General features: G+C 43.7%; 1 protein-coding gene across 1 annotated transcript; it reads left to right on the top strand.

Annotated features, from left to right (window-relative positions):
• Window positions 1-1,801: 1,801 nt before the first annotated feature.
• Window positions 1,802-2,896, top strand: LOC127311116 (BTB/POZ and MATH domain-containing protein 1-like). Its single transcript, XM_051341551.2, has one exon. It carries the CDS (start codon window positions 1,802-1,804, stop codon window positions 2,894-2,896), a length of 1,095 nt encoding a protein of 364 aa, XP_051197511.1.
• The last annotated feature ends 11,674 nt before the right edge of the window (window positions 2,897-14,570 follow it).

Raw genomic sequence — 14,570 nt, 5'->3', positions numbered from 1 at the left:
TGACATAAAGTATGCATAAAACATGTAGGTATCATCAATAAAGTAGCATGGAACATAAGAAATTATCGATACGTTGGAGACGTATCAGTCTCCTTCTTCGGCAGGGTGTCGGGAAGAGCTTCAGAACCCTCCCGAGCTAGGGTCGACGATAGCAGCCACGACATAACTTTTCGTGGATGGAGTCTCCGGTATTTAGGGTTTTCCCAATCAGATGAATTTACAGGCGGAAGGGCGAGGTCGGTGGACGCCCGAGGGGCCCACACCACCCCTAGCACGGCCAGGGGTTGCCCGCGCCTAGGCATGGCGTGGCCTCCCCTGGCACTTTTTTGTCTGTCCTCTGTACTCCGTCTTCATTTCGGCAAAATAGGAACTTCGGCTTTTGTTTCATCCAATTTCGATAATATTTTCTCAACTTTTCTGAAATACAAAACAGCAGAAAACAGGGAACTGACACTGTGGTATCTTGTTAATAGATTAGTTCCAGAAAATGTATAAAAATGCCACGAAGTATAAACAGAACATATAGCAATTGATGTAAAACAAGCATGAAGCATCAAAAATTATAGTTACGTTTGCAACGTATGAATTGTCAATATGCCAGCAAGAGGCTAAATCAAAAATCGTGCAATGAGACTGTGACCAAAGAATTATCATGTGGTATTTTCAGATGTGCAAAATTTCCGCTCTCACCTTTTGTTAGTTTCCTTTATTTTCTTGAGTATGCATGCTCTTCAAATTTATAATTTTAAATTTTGGCATATATTATGCATCAATACGCTGATGAATAAGATCACAATGATGACAAGTCGGTGTCGATATGTGCCACAAAAATTATACCATTGGATTATTAACTCATGCCACCCGATTGTTATCTTCTTGCATCCGACCACCTCATATCTTTCGAATCAAGGCAGTCTCGTGATTTTTTCCCATGTATGAAAATTGCCTATAGTTCCTGCGACAATGCACATGGTGTCAACTATAGTGTGAATATATAGTGCAATGGTTAGGTCTTAATCTTTGAATTCATAATTCCTTGTTTTTCCATGTCATGAGGGGTCAAGTGACAATGGCGCGCCAAAGTGACGGTAGCAAATGATGTAAATGTCTTTATGTGATGTTGTCTATGTTAGTCACATTTGTTAGATGTGGTGCTTTTTTCATTATAACAAGACACACTTCTCAAAAAAATAAAATTTGGTGTGATAACTGGGGATTTGTTGCATGCCATTTATTTTTTGATACATGGGCGTGTCTGAAATGTTGCAAAAAATTTCATAATTCTTATAGACCACCAAAAAAATTGCAATCTTCACGTACACACAAAAAAATGTTGGTCTCAGAAGATTTCTCTTGGGATGATTGGACGGTCGATATCTAACACTTAAGGGAGGTTGACAGCACTGGAGTCAGAGCCGGCTGGTTCGGAAAATGCCTAGCATGGATTTACAATAAATTATAAACAACTTTTGTTTCTTAGGGGAAATCAGAAAAAACTTTTTATTTTTAAAAAAGAAAAAGAAATATCTTTTGGTATGCTTCTCAATTACACTTCGTAGGCCCAGTAATGTTAGGAAGGCCCATGAGAGGAGTAGGGTCGAATCTTCTCGAGGAAGCTTTAGTCTCCTCTTCTACCTCGGTTCCTCCCAAATCCCCCGCTGTGGCAAAACCCTACGACAGGAGTAGGAGCTGTAGCAGCGGCGGTGACCACTCTCCCCAGGAAGAGAAGTCCATTGAGCAGCAGCAGCACGCGGTTATCAAGCTGCGTCGCTAAGTTTCCAGATCGCCACTTCCCAGAGCCATGTCATCCGCTATCGCCGCCGCCGGCAAGCCGTCGCTGTCCGCCTCCACCATCGTCGCCGCCTCGACGAGCGGGTGTCACATCCTCAAGATTGAAGGTTACTCGCGCACCAAGGGAATCCCCACTGGTCAAGTTCTCTTTTCGAGCCAATTCGCCGTCGGTGGCCATCGCTGGCGCATCTGCTATTACCCCAATGGCGATGAGTCCGACACCGCGGACTACATATCTGTTTACCTTTTTTTTTCTGACTACATATCTGTTTACCTAATGCTCGATGAAGATGTAACCGAGGATGTGAAGGCGCAGTTCAAGATTTATTTTGCCAAGCTGGTCGAGAAGCAACCGTCATGGACATCGAGAACTGTCAGAAACTTCCCTAGTCAGGAGATGAGGGGATATCGAAAGTTCATCGAAAGGGAGTATTTTGAGAAGTCGGAGCATCTCAAGGACGATTCTTTCACAATCAAGTGCGACGTTGCTGTCGTCCGCGACATCTGCACCAAGGAGATCACAGCTCCGAAGTTTGTCTCTGTGCCTCCACCTGAACTGAACCAGCACCTCTGTGATCTCCTCAAGACCGAGAAGGGCGCCGATGTTGTGTTTGAAGTAGGCGGTGAGACGATTGCCGCACATCGGTGTGTTCTCGCATCCCGATCCTCAGTCTTCAACGCGGAGCTCTTCGGTTTTATGAAGGAGGGCGACACTGCTGGTGTCGTTCGCATAGATGACATGGAAGTACAGGTGTTCAAGGCATTGCTCTACTTTGCATACACTGACTCGTTGCTAGAGACAAAAAAGGAAGAGGAAGATGTCATGTGCCAGCATCTGCTCGTTGCGGCGGACAGGTATAATATGCAAAGGCTAAAGCTGATCTGCGAGGAAAAGTTATGTGAGTACATCGATGTGGGCACCGTTGCCATCATCCTGGCGCTTGCTGAGCAGCACCACTGTGATGGACTGAAGAAGGCATGCTTTAATTTTCTCAGTTGCCCGGCACATCGGCGAGCATTTGTGGCCACCAATGGCTTCCAGCATTTGTATAAGAGCTGCCCTTCTCTTGTGACGGAGCTGATTGCCATGCCCTCACCATCTTAACTCAGCTGACGCCCAGTATTTTAGCTATGGTAGGTCATAGTTTCTAATTTTTCAACATCAAGTATTTCTCCTGCATTTAGCATTTCAGCAACAAGTAATTTTTTGCAGACTCTGACTTATTTATCGAGTAGTTCCCCTGATATATATGACTAGTATGTCCTTAATTTCCAAGCAGATGCATAGTGGTATCATTTTTTTTTGTTTGCTGTTAGTTCATTGAATTTGCTTAACAGAAAAGTACATTCCATTTCTGCATGCTTACCTAGTAACCAGGAACCACATTGTTATCTGGTTGCTTTACTGATAAAATCCCCAGCCCTGATAGTTCTGTGATTATTTTGTTTCCAGAGAATGCTTTGGACGAGTAATGAAAGGCACTTGTGCCCTTCTTTCCTCACGAGATGTCAATATTTTTAATCTCTGTATTGATGTTTATTGGCTGCATATCTCTACTTCTTTGCTCGTCATTCCAAGAAATAGTTGGTTATTTCTCGCGAAAATACATATAGTTTGCTCTTACGTAGCTTGATGGCTAATTCATAATCTTGAAAGAAGCCCAAAGCAATTTCCATGTAGCCTTCTCCATATGCAGGACGTACCCAGTGCTGAGAGCTCCCGCACTGTGCCGGGTCTGGGGAAGGTGTTAGTGGCAAGCCTTACCCTCACGAAGTGCAATGTGAGGAGACCGCGACTCGAACCTGGGACACAGGCGGTGAGGCTCTACCGCTGCACCAGGCCCGCCCTTCAGCCTTCTCCATATGCAGCAAGACCAAAAAAACAAAACAATTTAGAATTGGTGAAAGGAGAATGGATATTGTTACCATGATCTTGATAGAATCTGCAGAGTGTCCCGAGTAGACGACTTTGTGGGTTTGAGAATACGTTTGCATCACAGTAACTCCCTCTACAATAATTTTCATAAAGGCTTTGGTTCTACTTACGTAGTATTGTCTATTGTCAGCAGCTGCAGTTTTAAACATCGGAGAGCCAAGCTGTTGAAATCACAAAAACAAAAAAACAAAAAAATTAAGAGCCAACCTATTGAAATCGCAGTTTTTTTTATCAACTCCTAAATGTCTCACTGCCCGTGGGATAACTATGAAGGCCATTTCAAATATCATTTGGCCAACTGGAAAAAAAATATTTAGGTGGCTTGGGGATCCCAAACGTTGCTGAAATGAAACTCTGTCTCTTAGCCTCTTGGGTTAAGAGATATCACTTTGATGAGAATAAGTTTTGGAAACAGATGATTGATCATAAGTATAATGTGAACAACCCAATTATTTTCTCCTCCGCAACTGTTGGTGTCTCTCCTTTTTGGGAAGGGGTGCTCTAGGTTGGTAAGGTTGCCAAATTAGGGTCTCAATCTTAAGTTGGTAATGGGAAAAAGGTGAAATTCTGGGAAGATCATTGGTTTGGTACTTCCACTCTGGCTATGCAATATTGGGAGATTATTGTTAATGAAAAATCAGCTACTATTGTTGATCTCTGGGATGGTGAAGAACTTAAAGTCACCTTCAGGAGATGCTTTACCTTCAGTATTTTGCTTCAATGGTATGAAATCCTACAGATAGCACAAACCTTCATCTCAGTAGAGAGGAGGATGCTATTGTCTGAAAATACTAGTCAAAAGGTGTTTATAGTGTCAGTTCCTTGTATGCAACCATCAAGTTTAGGGGTGTTTTGCGCTGTTTGGAAAATCAAAGTACCCCTAAGATTTACTTCTTTCTCTGGTTAATTTCTCATAGCAATATCCTCACTAGAGACAATCTTGTCAAAAGGCAATCAGTAGATGATCTAACATGTGTTTTCTGCTCTGAACCTGAAACATGCATGCATTTGTTCTTTGAATATACAGTTGCTAAGCTTGTTTGGTCTGAGCTGAAACAAATAACTGGTGCATGTTCTGATCCTTTTACCTTTGAATCTGTTGCTAGCCTTTGGTTATGTGAGAAGTTTCATAAGACTGCTAACACAATTTAAGCTACAGCAATTTGGAGTCCGGCTTACGAAAAAAAACATGTATCTTAACCGAACTCCATGGTCTGGTATGCATATTTAATGGAGGAAGATAGCATGTATGCTATCCAAGTGGCAGGTCCTGTTCTCTGGGGATGCGCAAAAAAAAAAAAAAATCGCCGCGACGTGGAAGGTGGACCGGCTTGCTCGAAATCCCCCGCGCTTGTTCTGGCCGGATCCTAGATGAACCTGTGTGCTTACTGGTTCGAAGCTGGAGATAGCCCAAGGCCCCCACCCTGATGTTGTTTATGAAGTGCCGGTGTGGAAGATCACCACTGGCGACCTGGTGACGACCTGAGGAAGAGAAGTCCTTCAAGCTGATCGAAGATGGGCATATGCTGAAGGTGGTGGATATGTAATTCATGCATAGGTGCTGTTAGTAGGAATCTGGGTGTAGTTCTCTTCTTTTAGCTGCCTGGAGTCGAAAAATTGGTGTTGGAAAAGCTTTTGGTTTGTTCAAACCCGGAACTAGAAGTGGTGCCTACGGTATCTCTAACCGATGTTACCGATCCCTGTGCTTTGTCGACCTGCCCTGGCTCATCCAAGTACCCAACCTTCCGCCGCCGATGAGGAAGTCGCACATGTCACAACATTTGTAAATTTTACTTCGGTTTGTATGAAGAGGTGATTAAGGTCAATCTTTTCTCGCAAACCACAAGATAAATGTCTTCCTGCAAAGAAAAAGGCTATAAATCAGTGGATGCTATTTGTGGGACTGCAAGTCAATCCTTCTGACTTTTTTTAGGGAAACAACAGGAAACTGCTGTGAGCTTTATTGATAACCAACCACAGTTACATCGAGAGTTTGCAATAAAAAACTAGAGGACTCATCGTCCCAATCTTAATATCTAAATAGGAGCAACCCACTAAGGGTAATTCTCTCAACATTCAAGCATGCCACATCACTTGGGTAGTTTTAACTCCATGTGAGCAAAATACTGCAGTTTTTGTTCAACTTTTATTTTGCTAATTGCCAACTCAGCAAGAACATCCACGTCAATGAAGACTCCTAAACTTTTGTAACTGAGTTGTCCACCAAACATCATGTAATCTTTCACATGTATAAATACATGCTAGAGGCAGCCCGCAAGTTCATGTGAGACAAATCAAATCAATCTAACCGATCTTGGTATTTTGGTACCTTCATCTTAGTTATCTTAGTTATGTTCCTTTTGTCAATTTCAGGCTACTCTAACACGTGGGTTAGCAATTCTTCCATCCTCTTTGTCAAGGACACTCTAGAAATGTGCTCCCGCTGAGAACTCCTTATAGACCTGCTCTATTTCTCTCAGGTTCCGATGCCTCTCTCCCTCATGTGCAACATATTTTTCTATCTGCTTGCATTATTTTTGCAGGCGTTCAACTCCGAATTGGTAGAACAGAGTGAGGTGCAACTAATCTTTTGGTTTCTTATTTGTACTGAATGATGCCTACTCTTGGGCTATTTACCGTTGTTGTTCTGCTGAGATGATATCCGTCATTTTTTCCACTAGAAAATTGTTGTCTGATTCGTTCTATTGTTTTTGCAAGGTTGGAATTTCTTATCACGTTTTCTAGGACTGCTGCTATTTTCGTCTCCATCCAAGGCAGAATCGTGGGGTTGTCGGTGTTTTTAGATTTTATTAGGCCATAGGAGTTTCATCTAACATGTATACAGAAATATCGCTGGTGCATTTCATATTTCATCAAATTTGTTGGTGTACTTTGATTTTGTACAAACCCTTCCATTGTTAGTCGGATCTTTGTTTATGCTATGTGAAATATGCTAAATCACCCAATTTAGATAAATAACACGTGTTACTCCAAATATATGAAATATTAAATACAATCCCCTGTCTTCCAATAGTTCCCCTAATAATTGTGGTGGACATTATCTATACCATTAGAGAAATATATGGGTTACTTCTAATACTTCTATGAAATATCAAATCGTCTCCACCATCTTCTAAGAGTTCCCGCAACAACGTGCGGGGCATCATCTAGTTACAAGAAATTTTAGAAACACTCACTAGCTATACAGTGAGCAGCTATATTAAGCTCTCCCACAGTGGCTGAAATCAATATTCCCAATAGCTCGTGCCTGTGCCAAAATCTCAGCATAAATAGTTGTGGCATCATTCCAAATACGCTGCTATTATTTGTTAATAGCAGTGATTTTCTTACCAAATTTCCCTCAGTTTCATATGATTGGGCTTGTATGTCTTTGTTGGGCCAACGTTTAACTGCATCACAAGACACGGAATCGTTAGAGAAAGGCCGGTCTTCGCGAAGAGAAGACAACTCGTTTCGCACGCGACAAGCGGCGCGCTGTGGTGTCAGAAAATCTCTGTCTTCCTACTCGCCACGTGTCGAAGAGGAAGCAAGGTGGGGATGAGGGAGGAGAGAGAAGACACAGGGGGCTGCGTTGTATGTATCAGCTTTCGTTTTTTTTTTCAATATGAAATATCTTGAGAACCGTAAGTCCAAATTTTGTCGAGATCTTCAAAACTAGATCTCATGTTGATAGGTTTCAGAATACTTTTTTCCGTACTTCCAATACTAGTATGATTGTACTCGTGGTATGTACCTAAATGTACTCGTGCTTTAACTGATAAGTACTTCTGTTTTTAGTGTATTTGATGTAGTTTTTCTCTTTACTCAGTAACTGTACTTACTCGTGTGCGCTACTGTACATGTGCTTTTGTATCAGTACTTTCTCATGTGCGCGACTATACTTCTGTACTAGTACTCGCTCGTATGTACGACTGTACTTCTGTACATGTACTTACTTGTGTGCGCGAATGTACCTGCTCGTGTGCGCGGCTGTACCTACTCGTGTGCGCGACTGTACATGATCATGTGCACGATTGTACTTGCTTCTATTGTTTTTGAACTCGCCCATGTGTGCAACTGTACTCGTGTGTTGTATGAAACTGTACTCGTGTGTGCCTCTATACTCGTGGTTTATACGCAACTGTACTCGCGTGCAAACTGGGTTGTACTCGTGTTCACTAAGTTGTACCCGTCTTTGATGTACTCGTACTTCGTTGTTTGGTACTATACGGTGTATTTATTTTTTCATAGTACTTCTCCGATGAAATCTGTAAGGGTATATTGCCCCTATGTGTGGTTTTGGTAATTAATGACAACCCCTGTGGACTAATGTTTTTATTGAGTTTATATGAAGGAATATTCCATAGGTACTACTTGTAATCCATGTGTTGGATTCAAGTATGGATGCCATGATGATAAAAGATATACCTTGATGATTGGCATCAAGATCATCGAATTTGAAGACATATATGTGATATGATCAAGAAGAAGAAATGAAGATGGAGTTCTACGTGGAACTCAGTATTAGCTCTAGCTTATGTGTTAAGCAATGAAGATCTTGAGTGCTTGATTCCAAGTAAAGAACTCAAGATATGACTCTAAGTCGGTGTCATGATAGGCTCATGAGTTGAGCTATGGTTGACTAAGATTTAGAGCATGCAAACAAATAAAGAGTTCTTTATACACCTCAAGATAGTATGATAGAGCATGATAAGATACAAGGTTGACCAATACAAAGAGTGAAGTATAGATTCAAGTTTTTCAACACATGAAACATGAAGAATGTGCCACATGAAGTCATTTGGTCTGGTAAGCCTTGTCAATTGTGCTTCATGAACTAACCCATCATATAGTGTCCTTGTGTTGTCCATATGGGTTGGTATCTTTTCATGGGCATGCATCAAAAGTAATATCTCATATAGCCCATGACAGGATGACATCAAGTGGTGATCGTCATCAAGGTTGAGTTGGGCAAGTTCAAGTTGAGCATCTCAAGAGGATCACATGCTTGAAGTTTACCGTCCATTTAGTGATAATGGACATGTGAAGATGTGCTTCAATGGAGCTTTCCCATCATGGTGTATGGGGGAGCATTTGTGAGTCTTCACGAAGCAACAATGATCAAGTAAGGCATTCCGGCTTGAGTGGAGCTTGAAGAGTTATCATCAAGATCAAGCGAGATGCGCAAGACAAAGGTATGGCCTTGCTAGGTTTTCCTTTTACCGGTCTGAAGGTGGTTGTTGGGAGACCGGGTTATAGGATAGATAGCCGCACTATCAAGAGGGGCTTTCGGTTGGGTAACTTGATCACATCGTCTTAGGGAGCTCAACCCTTTGCATACTTTGCATATCCCTATTACATCTTGGTGTTTCTCTTTTTCTAGACGTCTCTTCTCATCCCTAGCAGCCAAGGGGGCACGTTTGTCGGCCATTATCTTCTCCATGCTCTGCGTGAACGCAAGGGCCTACGCCTCCCGGACAAGATCGGCCTTGGTAGCCTTATGGCCTCGTGGACGAGGTGGAAGGGCTGGACGGCCTTGATCGTCGTCTTCGCCGTCGAGGTTGATCGTTGTCCCATTCCTCACAGCTTCGTTGTAGGCCGCAAAGCTTGTCATCCACTTGTTGTTGTTCTTGAGCAGGTCCCAGCAATGGACCATATGGTAGCCCTTCTTATGCGTCGCCCTGAACTTCTCCAAGGCGCAGGATGCCTGCAATCATAGCCGCCAATGATGTACATACAATGATGCAAATAGTGTAGAATGATGTTGGTTGTATCGTGTTTACCACTATGATGACGCCAGCGCCGCTTACGGGGTTGTTAATAGCATGTTCGACCGCCGAGTAGAACTTTGCTTGTCTCTTGTTTGATGTAGTTCCATCTTTTTCGGAGGGACTCTTCCGTCCGAGGGCTTGTGATATGGTAGGGCGGGTGCATCCTGGTCTCATTGTACTGCTGCAAGACCTTGGCCCAATAGTCCTTTCCCTTTTGCTGCGCGCCATTAATACAATCATGTGTCGTTGCCAGCCACGCTTCACACAAACAGTTATCCTCGTCTTGATCGAAGCCTTGTGACCTGCGGCTCACCCCCTTCTTCTTCGTAGCAATGTCAGGATGTGTTGGCGCGCCGTCAAAGTCGTCGACGGACACGGCTGTTGGCTGCGTCTGCTGGGTGGCGATCAGCCGTGCGGTTTCGATGTCGTTGCTGCGCGTGGTTGACGTATGTCTTTTCCGTTCAACACGTGTCCGTTGGGAACCCCAAGAGGAAGGTGTGATGCGTACAGCAGTAAGTTTTCCCTCAGTAAGAAACCAAGGTTTATCGAACCAGTAGGAGTCAAGAAGCACGTCGAAGGTTGATGGCGGCGGAGTGTAGTGCGGCGCAACACCAGGGATTCCGGCGCCAACGTGGAACCTACACAACACAAACAAAGTACTTTGACCCAACGAAACAGTGAGGTTGTCAATCTCACCGGCTTGCTGTAACAAAGGATTAGATGTATAGTGTGGATGATGATTGTTTGCAGAAAACAGTAGAACAAGTATTGCAGTAGATTGTATTCGATGTAAAAGAATGGACCGGGGTCCACAGTTCACTAGTGGTGTCTCTCCGATAAGAATAAGCATGTTGGGTGAACAAATTACAGTTGGGCAATTGACAAATTAAGAGGGCATGACCATGCACATACATGAAATGATGAGTATAGTGAGATTTAATTGGGCATTACGACAAAGTACATAGACCGCTATCCAGCATGCATCTATGCCTAAAAAGTCCACCTTCAGGTTATGATGGGGTTCGTAGCATAGAAAACAAAAATTTTCCTACCGCAAGACGAATAAATCCAAGATCTAATCTATGGAACACCCAAGATCTAATCTACAAGATCTAAGCAACGAGATGGAGATGAGACTAACCCTCGAAGATTCCAAAGCCTACGAGATTAATCTCGTTGTTGGTGTAGACGATCGTCCCCGGTGCTGCAATCCAGCAGCACTTCCGTACTCGGTCGCGCGTACGGTGTCGATGAAGCTCCTTCCTCTCCCGTTCCAGCGGGCAGCGGAGGTGTGGTAGATCTCCTCCAATTTCCAGCAGCACGACGGCGTGTTGGTGGTAGTGGAGGAAGAAAAGCTGCAGGGCTTCGCCTAAGCCGGAGCAGCGTATGGTGGAGGGAGAGGCGGCCAGAGGAGGAGGCAATGGATGGGGGGTGTGGCCGGCCACCCCCTCCCCTCTTTATATAGGGGGCCAGCCGGCCAAGGTGGCCCCCCTTCCCATCTAGGGTTGGGGGGGCGGCGGCCAAGAGGGGGGAGAGGGCTTTCCCCTCCCCCAAGTTGATCCCCCCCTAGGAAACCCTAGGGGGTTGGCCGGCCTGGGCCTTGGGGGCCATGTGCCCCTGGCCCATTAGGCCAGGGAGCATCCCCTCGGCCCATGCTAGGCCTCCTAGGTCGTGGGCCCCATGGAGGACCCCTCCGGAACCTTCTAGAACCTTCCAGTCAACCACCGGAAAAATCCCGAACATTTCCGAAACCCAGAAATCAACTTCCCTTATATGAATCTTATTCTCCGGACTATTCCGGACCTCCTCGTGACATCCTGGATCACATCCGAGACTCCGAACAAACTTCGTCTCCATACCATATTCAAATCTACTTATGCGACATCGAACCTTAAGCGCGTCACCCTACGGTTCGCGAACTATGCAGACATGGTCGAGACTCCTCTCCGAGCAATAACCAATAGTGGGATCTGGAGATCCATAATGGCTCCCACATATTCAACGATGACTTAGTGATCGATTGAACCATTTACATACGATGTCAATTTCCTTTGTCACACGATACTTTACTTATCCGAGGTTTGATCATCGGTATCTCCATACCTTGTTCAACCTCGTTACTGACAAGTACTCTTTACTCGTACCGCGGTATGTCATCTCTTATGATGAAATCATATGCTTGCAAGCTAATCAGACGACACTCCACCGAGAGGGCCCAGAGTATATCTATCCATCATCAGGATGGACAAATCCCACTATTGATCCATATGCCTCAACTCACACTTTCCAAATACTTAATCCCATCTTTATAACCACCCATTTACGCAATGGCGTTTGATGTAATCAAAGTTCCCTTCCGGTGTAAGTGATTTACATGATCTCATGGTCGACGGACTAAGACAACTATGTATCGAAAGCTTATAGCAAATTGAACTTAATGACTTGATCTTATGCTACGCTCATTTGGGTGTGTGTCCATTATATCTTTCAACTAATGACATAACCTTGTTATTAATAACAACCAATGTTCATGATCACGAAACCATGATCATCCATTAATCAACAAGCTAGTTATACAAGAGGCTTACTAGGGACTCCTTGTTGTTTACATAACACACATGTATCAATGTTTCGGTTAATACAATTATAGCATGGTATGCAAACATTTATCATAAACACAAAGATATTATAATAACCACTTTATTATTGCCTCTTGGGCATATCTCCAACAGTCTCCCACTTGCACTAGAGTCAATAGATTACATTGTAAGGTACCTAACACCCATAGCATTCTGGTGTTGGTCATGCTTTGCCCTAGGGAGAGCTTTAGTCAACGGATCTGCAACATTCAGATCTGTGTGTACTTTGCAAATCTCTACTTCACCATCTTCGATGTACTCGCGAATCGAATGAAAACGCAGCTTGATATGCTTCAGCTTCTTGTGTGACCTTGGTTCCTTTGCATTGGCGATGGCACCCGTGTTGTCACAATAAATGACTAACGGGTCCAATGCACTAGGAACCACACCAAGCTCAACAATGAACCTCTTCATCCATACCGCTTCCGATGAAGCCTCTGAAGCCGCTATATATTCAGATTCTGTTGAAGATTTCGCCACCGTGCACTGCTTGGAACTGCTCCAGCCCATCGCCGCACCATTCAATATAAACACGTACCCAGACCGAGACTTAGAGTCATCGGGATCGGTGTTCCAACTTGCATCGGTGTAACTAGTTACAACGAGCTCTTGGTCACCGCCATAACAAAGAAACATATCCTTAGTCCTTTTCAAGTACTTCGGGATATTCTTGACCACCGTCCGATGTTCCATTCCTGGATCACTTTGATATCTGCTGGTCAAACTAACAGCATGTGCGATATCCGGTCTAGTACACAGCATGGCATACATGAGAGAGCCTACTGCTGAAGCATAGGGGATCTTGCTCATCCTCTCTCTTTCTTCTGCTGTAGCGCTGGACCTTGAGTCTTACTCAAGACCTTACCTGGCAACATAGGCAAGAACCCTTTCTTGCTTTCATCCATTCTAAACTTCTTTAGAATCTTGTCCAAGTATGTACTCTGTGAAAGGCCTATTAGGCGTCTTGATCTATCTCTATAAATCTTGATGCCTAAAATGTATGCTGCTTCACCAAGGTCTTTCATTGAAAAACATTTATTCAAATAACCTTTAACACTGCTTAATAGTTCTATATCATTCCCAATCAATAATATGTCATCTACATATAATATCAGGAACGCTACAGAGCTCCCACTCACTTTCTTGTAAATACAGGCCTCACCATGAGTCCGTATAAAACCAAAGTCTTTGATCACTCTATCAAAGCGTAGGTTCCAACTCCGGGATGCTTGCTTCAGTCCATAAATGGAACGCTGAAGTTTGCATACCTTGTCAGCATTTTCAGGATCGACAAAACCCTTGGGTTGTACCATATACAACTCTTCCTCAATATCACCATTAAGGAACGCCGTTTTGACATCCATCTGCCAGATTTCATAATCGAAAAATGCAGCTATTGCTAACAAAATCCTCACAGACTTTAGCTTCGCTACAGGTGAGAAAGTCTCATCGTAGTCAACTCCTTGAATTTGTCGGAAACCCTTTGCGACAAGTCGAGCTTTATAGACAGTAATACTGTTTTTCTCTTAAAGATCCATTTATTCTCGACAGCCTTGCGGCTATCAGGTAAGTCTACCAAAGTCCATACTTTGTTATCATACATGGATCCCATTTCGGATTTCATGGCTTCTTGCCATTTGTTGGAATCTGGGCTCATCATTGCTTCTTCATACGTCGCAGGGTCCTCATCATTGTTGTCCACAATCATGACATTCAGACAGGGATCATACCAATCAGGAGTGGTACGTTCCCTCGTCGATCTGCGAGGTTCAGTAGCTTCCTCGTTCAAAGTTTCATGATCATCATCATTCGCTTCCTCTCCTATCGGTGCAGGCTGTGCAGGAATTTCTTCCGGCACTGCGCTACTCTGATCTATGAGAGAAGGTTCGTTAACCTCGTCGAGTTCTACTTTCCTTCCAGTCACTTCTTTAGTGAGAAACTCCTTCTCAAGAAAGGATCCGTTCTTGGCAACAAAGATTTTGCCTTCGGATCTATGATAGAAAGTGTATCCAATTGTTTCTTTAGGGTATCCTATGAAGACGCATTTCTCCGCTTTGGGTTCTAGCTTGTCAGGCTGTAACTTCTTTACATAAGCTTCGCAACCCCAAACCTTAAGGAACGACAGCTTAGGTTTCTTTCCAAACCATAGTTCATACGGTGTCGTTTCAACAGATTTAGATGGTGCCCTATTTAAAGTGAATGCGGCTGTCTCTAATGCATAACCCCAAAACGATAACGGCAAATCGGTAAGAGACATCATAGACCGAACCATATCTAACAGAGTTCGATTACGACGTTCGGACACACCATTACGCTGTGGTGTTCCCGGCGGTGTCAACTGTGAAAGTATTCCGCATTTCTTTAAATGCATGCCAAACTCATAACTCAGATATTCGCCTCCGCGATCAGAACGCAGAAACTTAATCTTCTTGT

Source organism: Lolium perenne, chromosome 1 (assembly GCF_019359855.2).
Source record: "Lolium perenne isolate Kyuss_39 chromosome 1, Kyuss_2.0, whole genome shotgun sequence".
In the NCBI taxonomy this organism is placed as follows: domain Eukaryota; kingdom Viridiplantae; phylum Streptophyta; class Magnoliopsida; order Poales; family Poaceae; genus Lolium; species Lolium perenne.
This window is presented reverse-complemented; position numbering and strand designations above follow the sequence as displayed.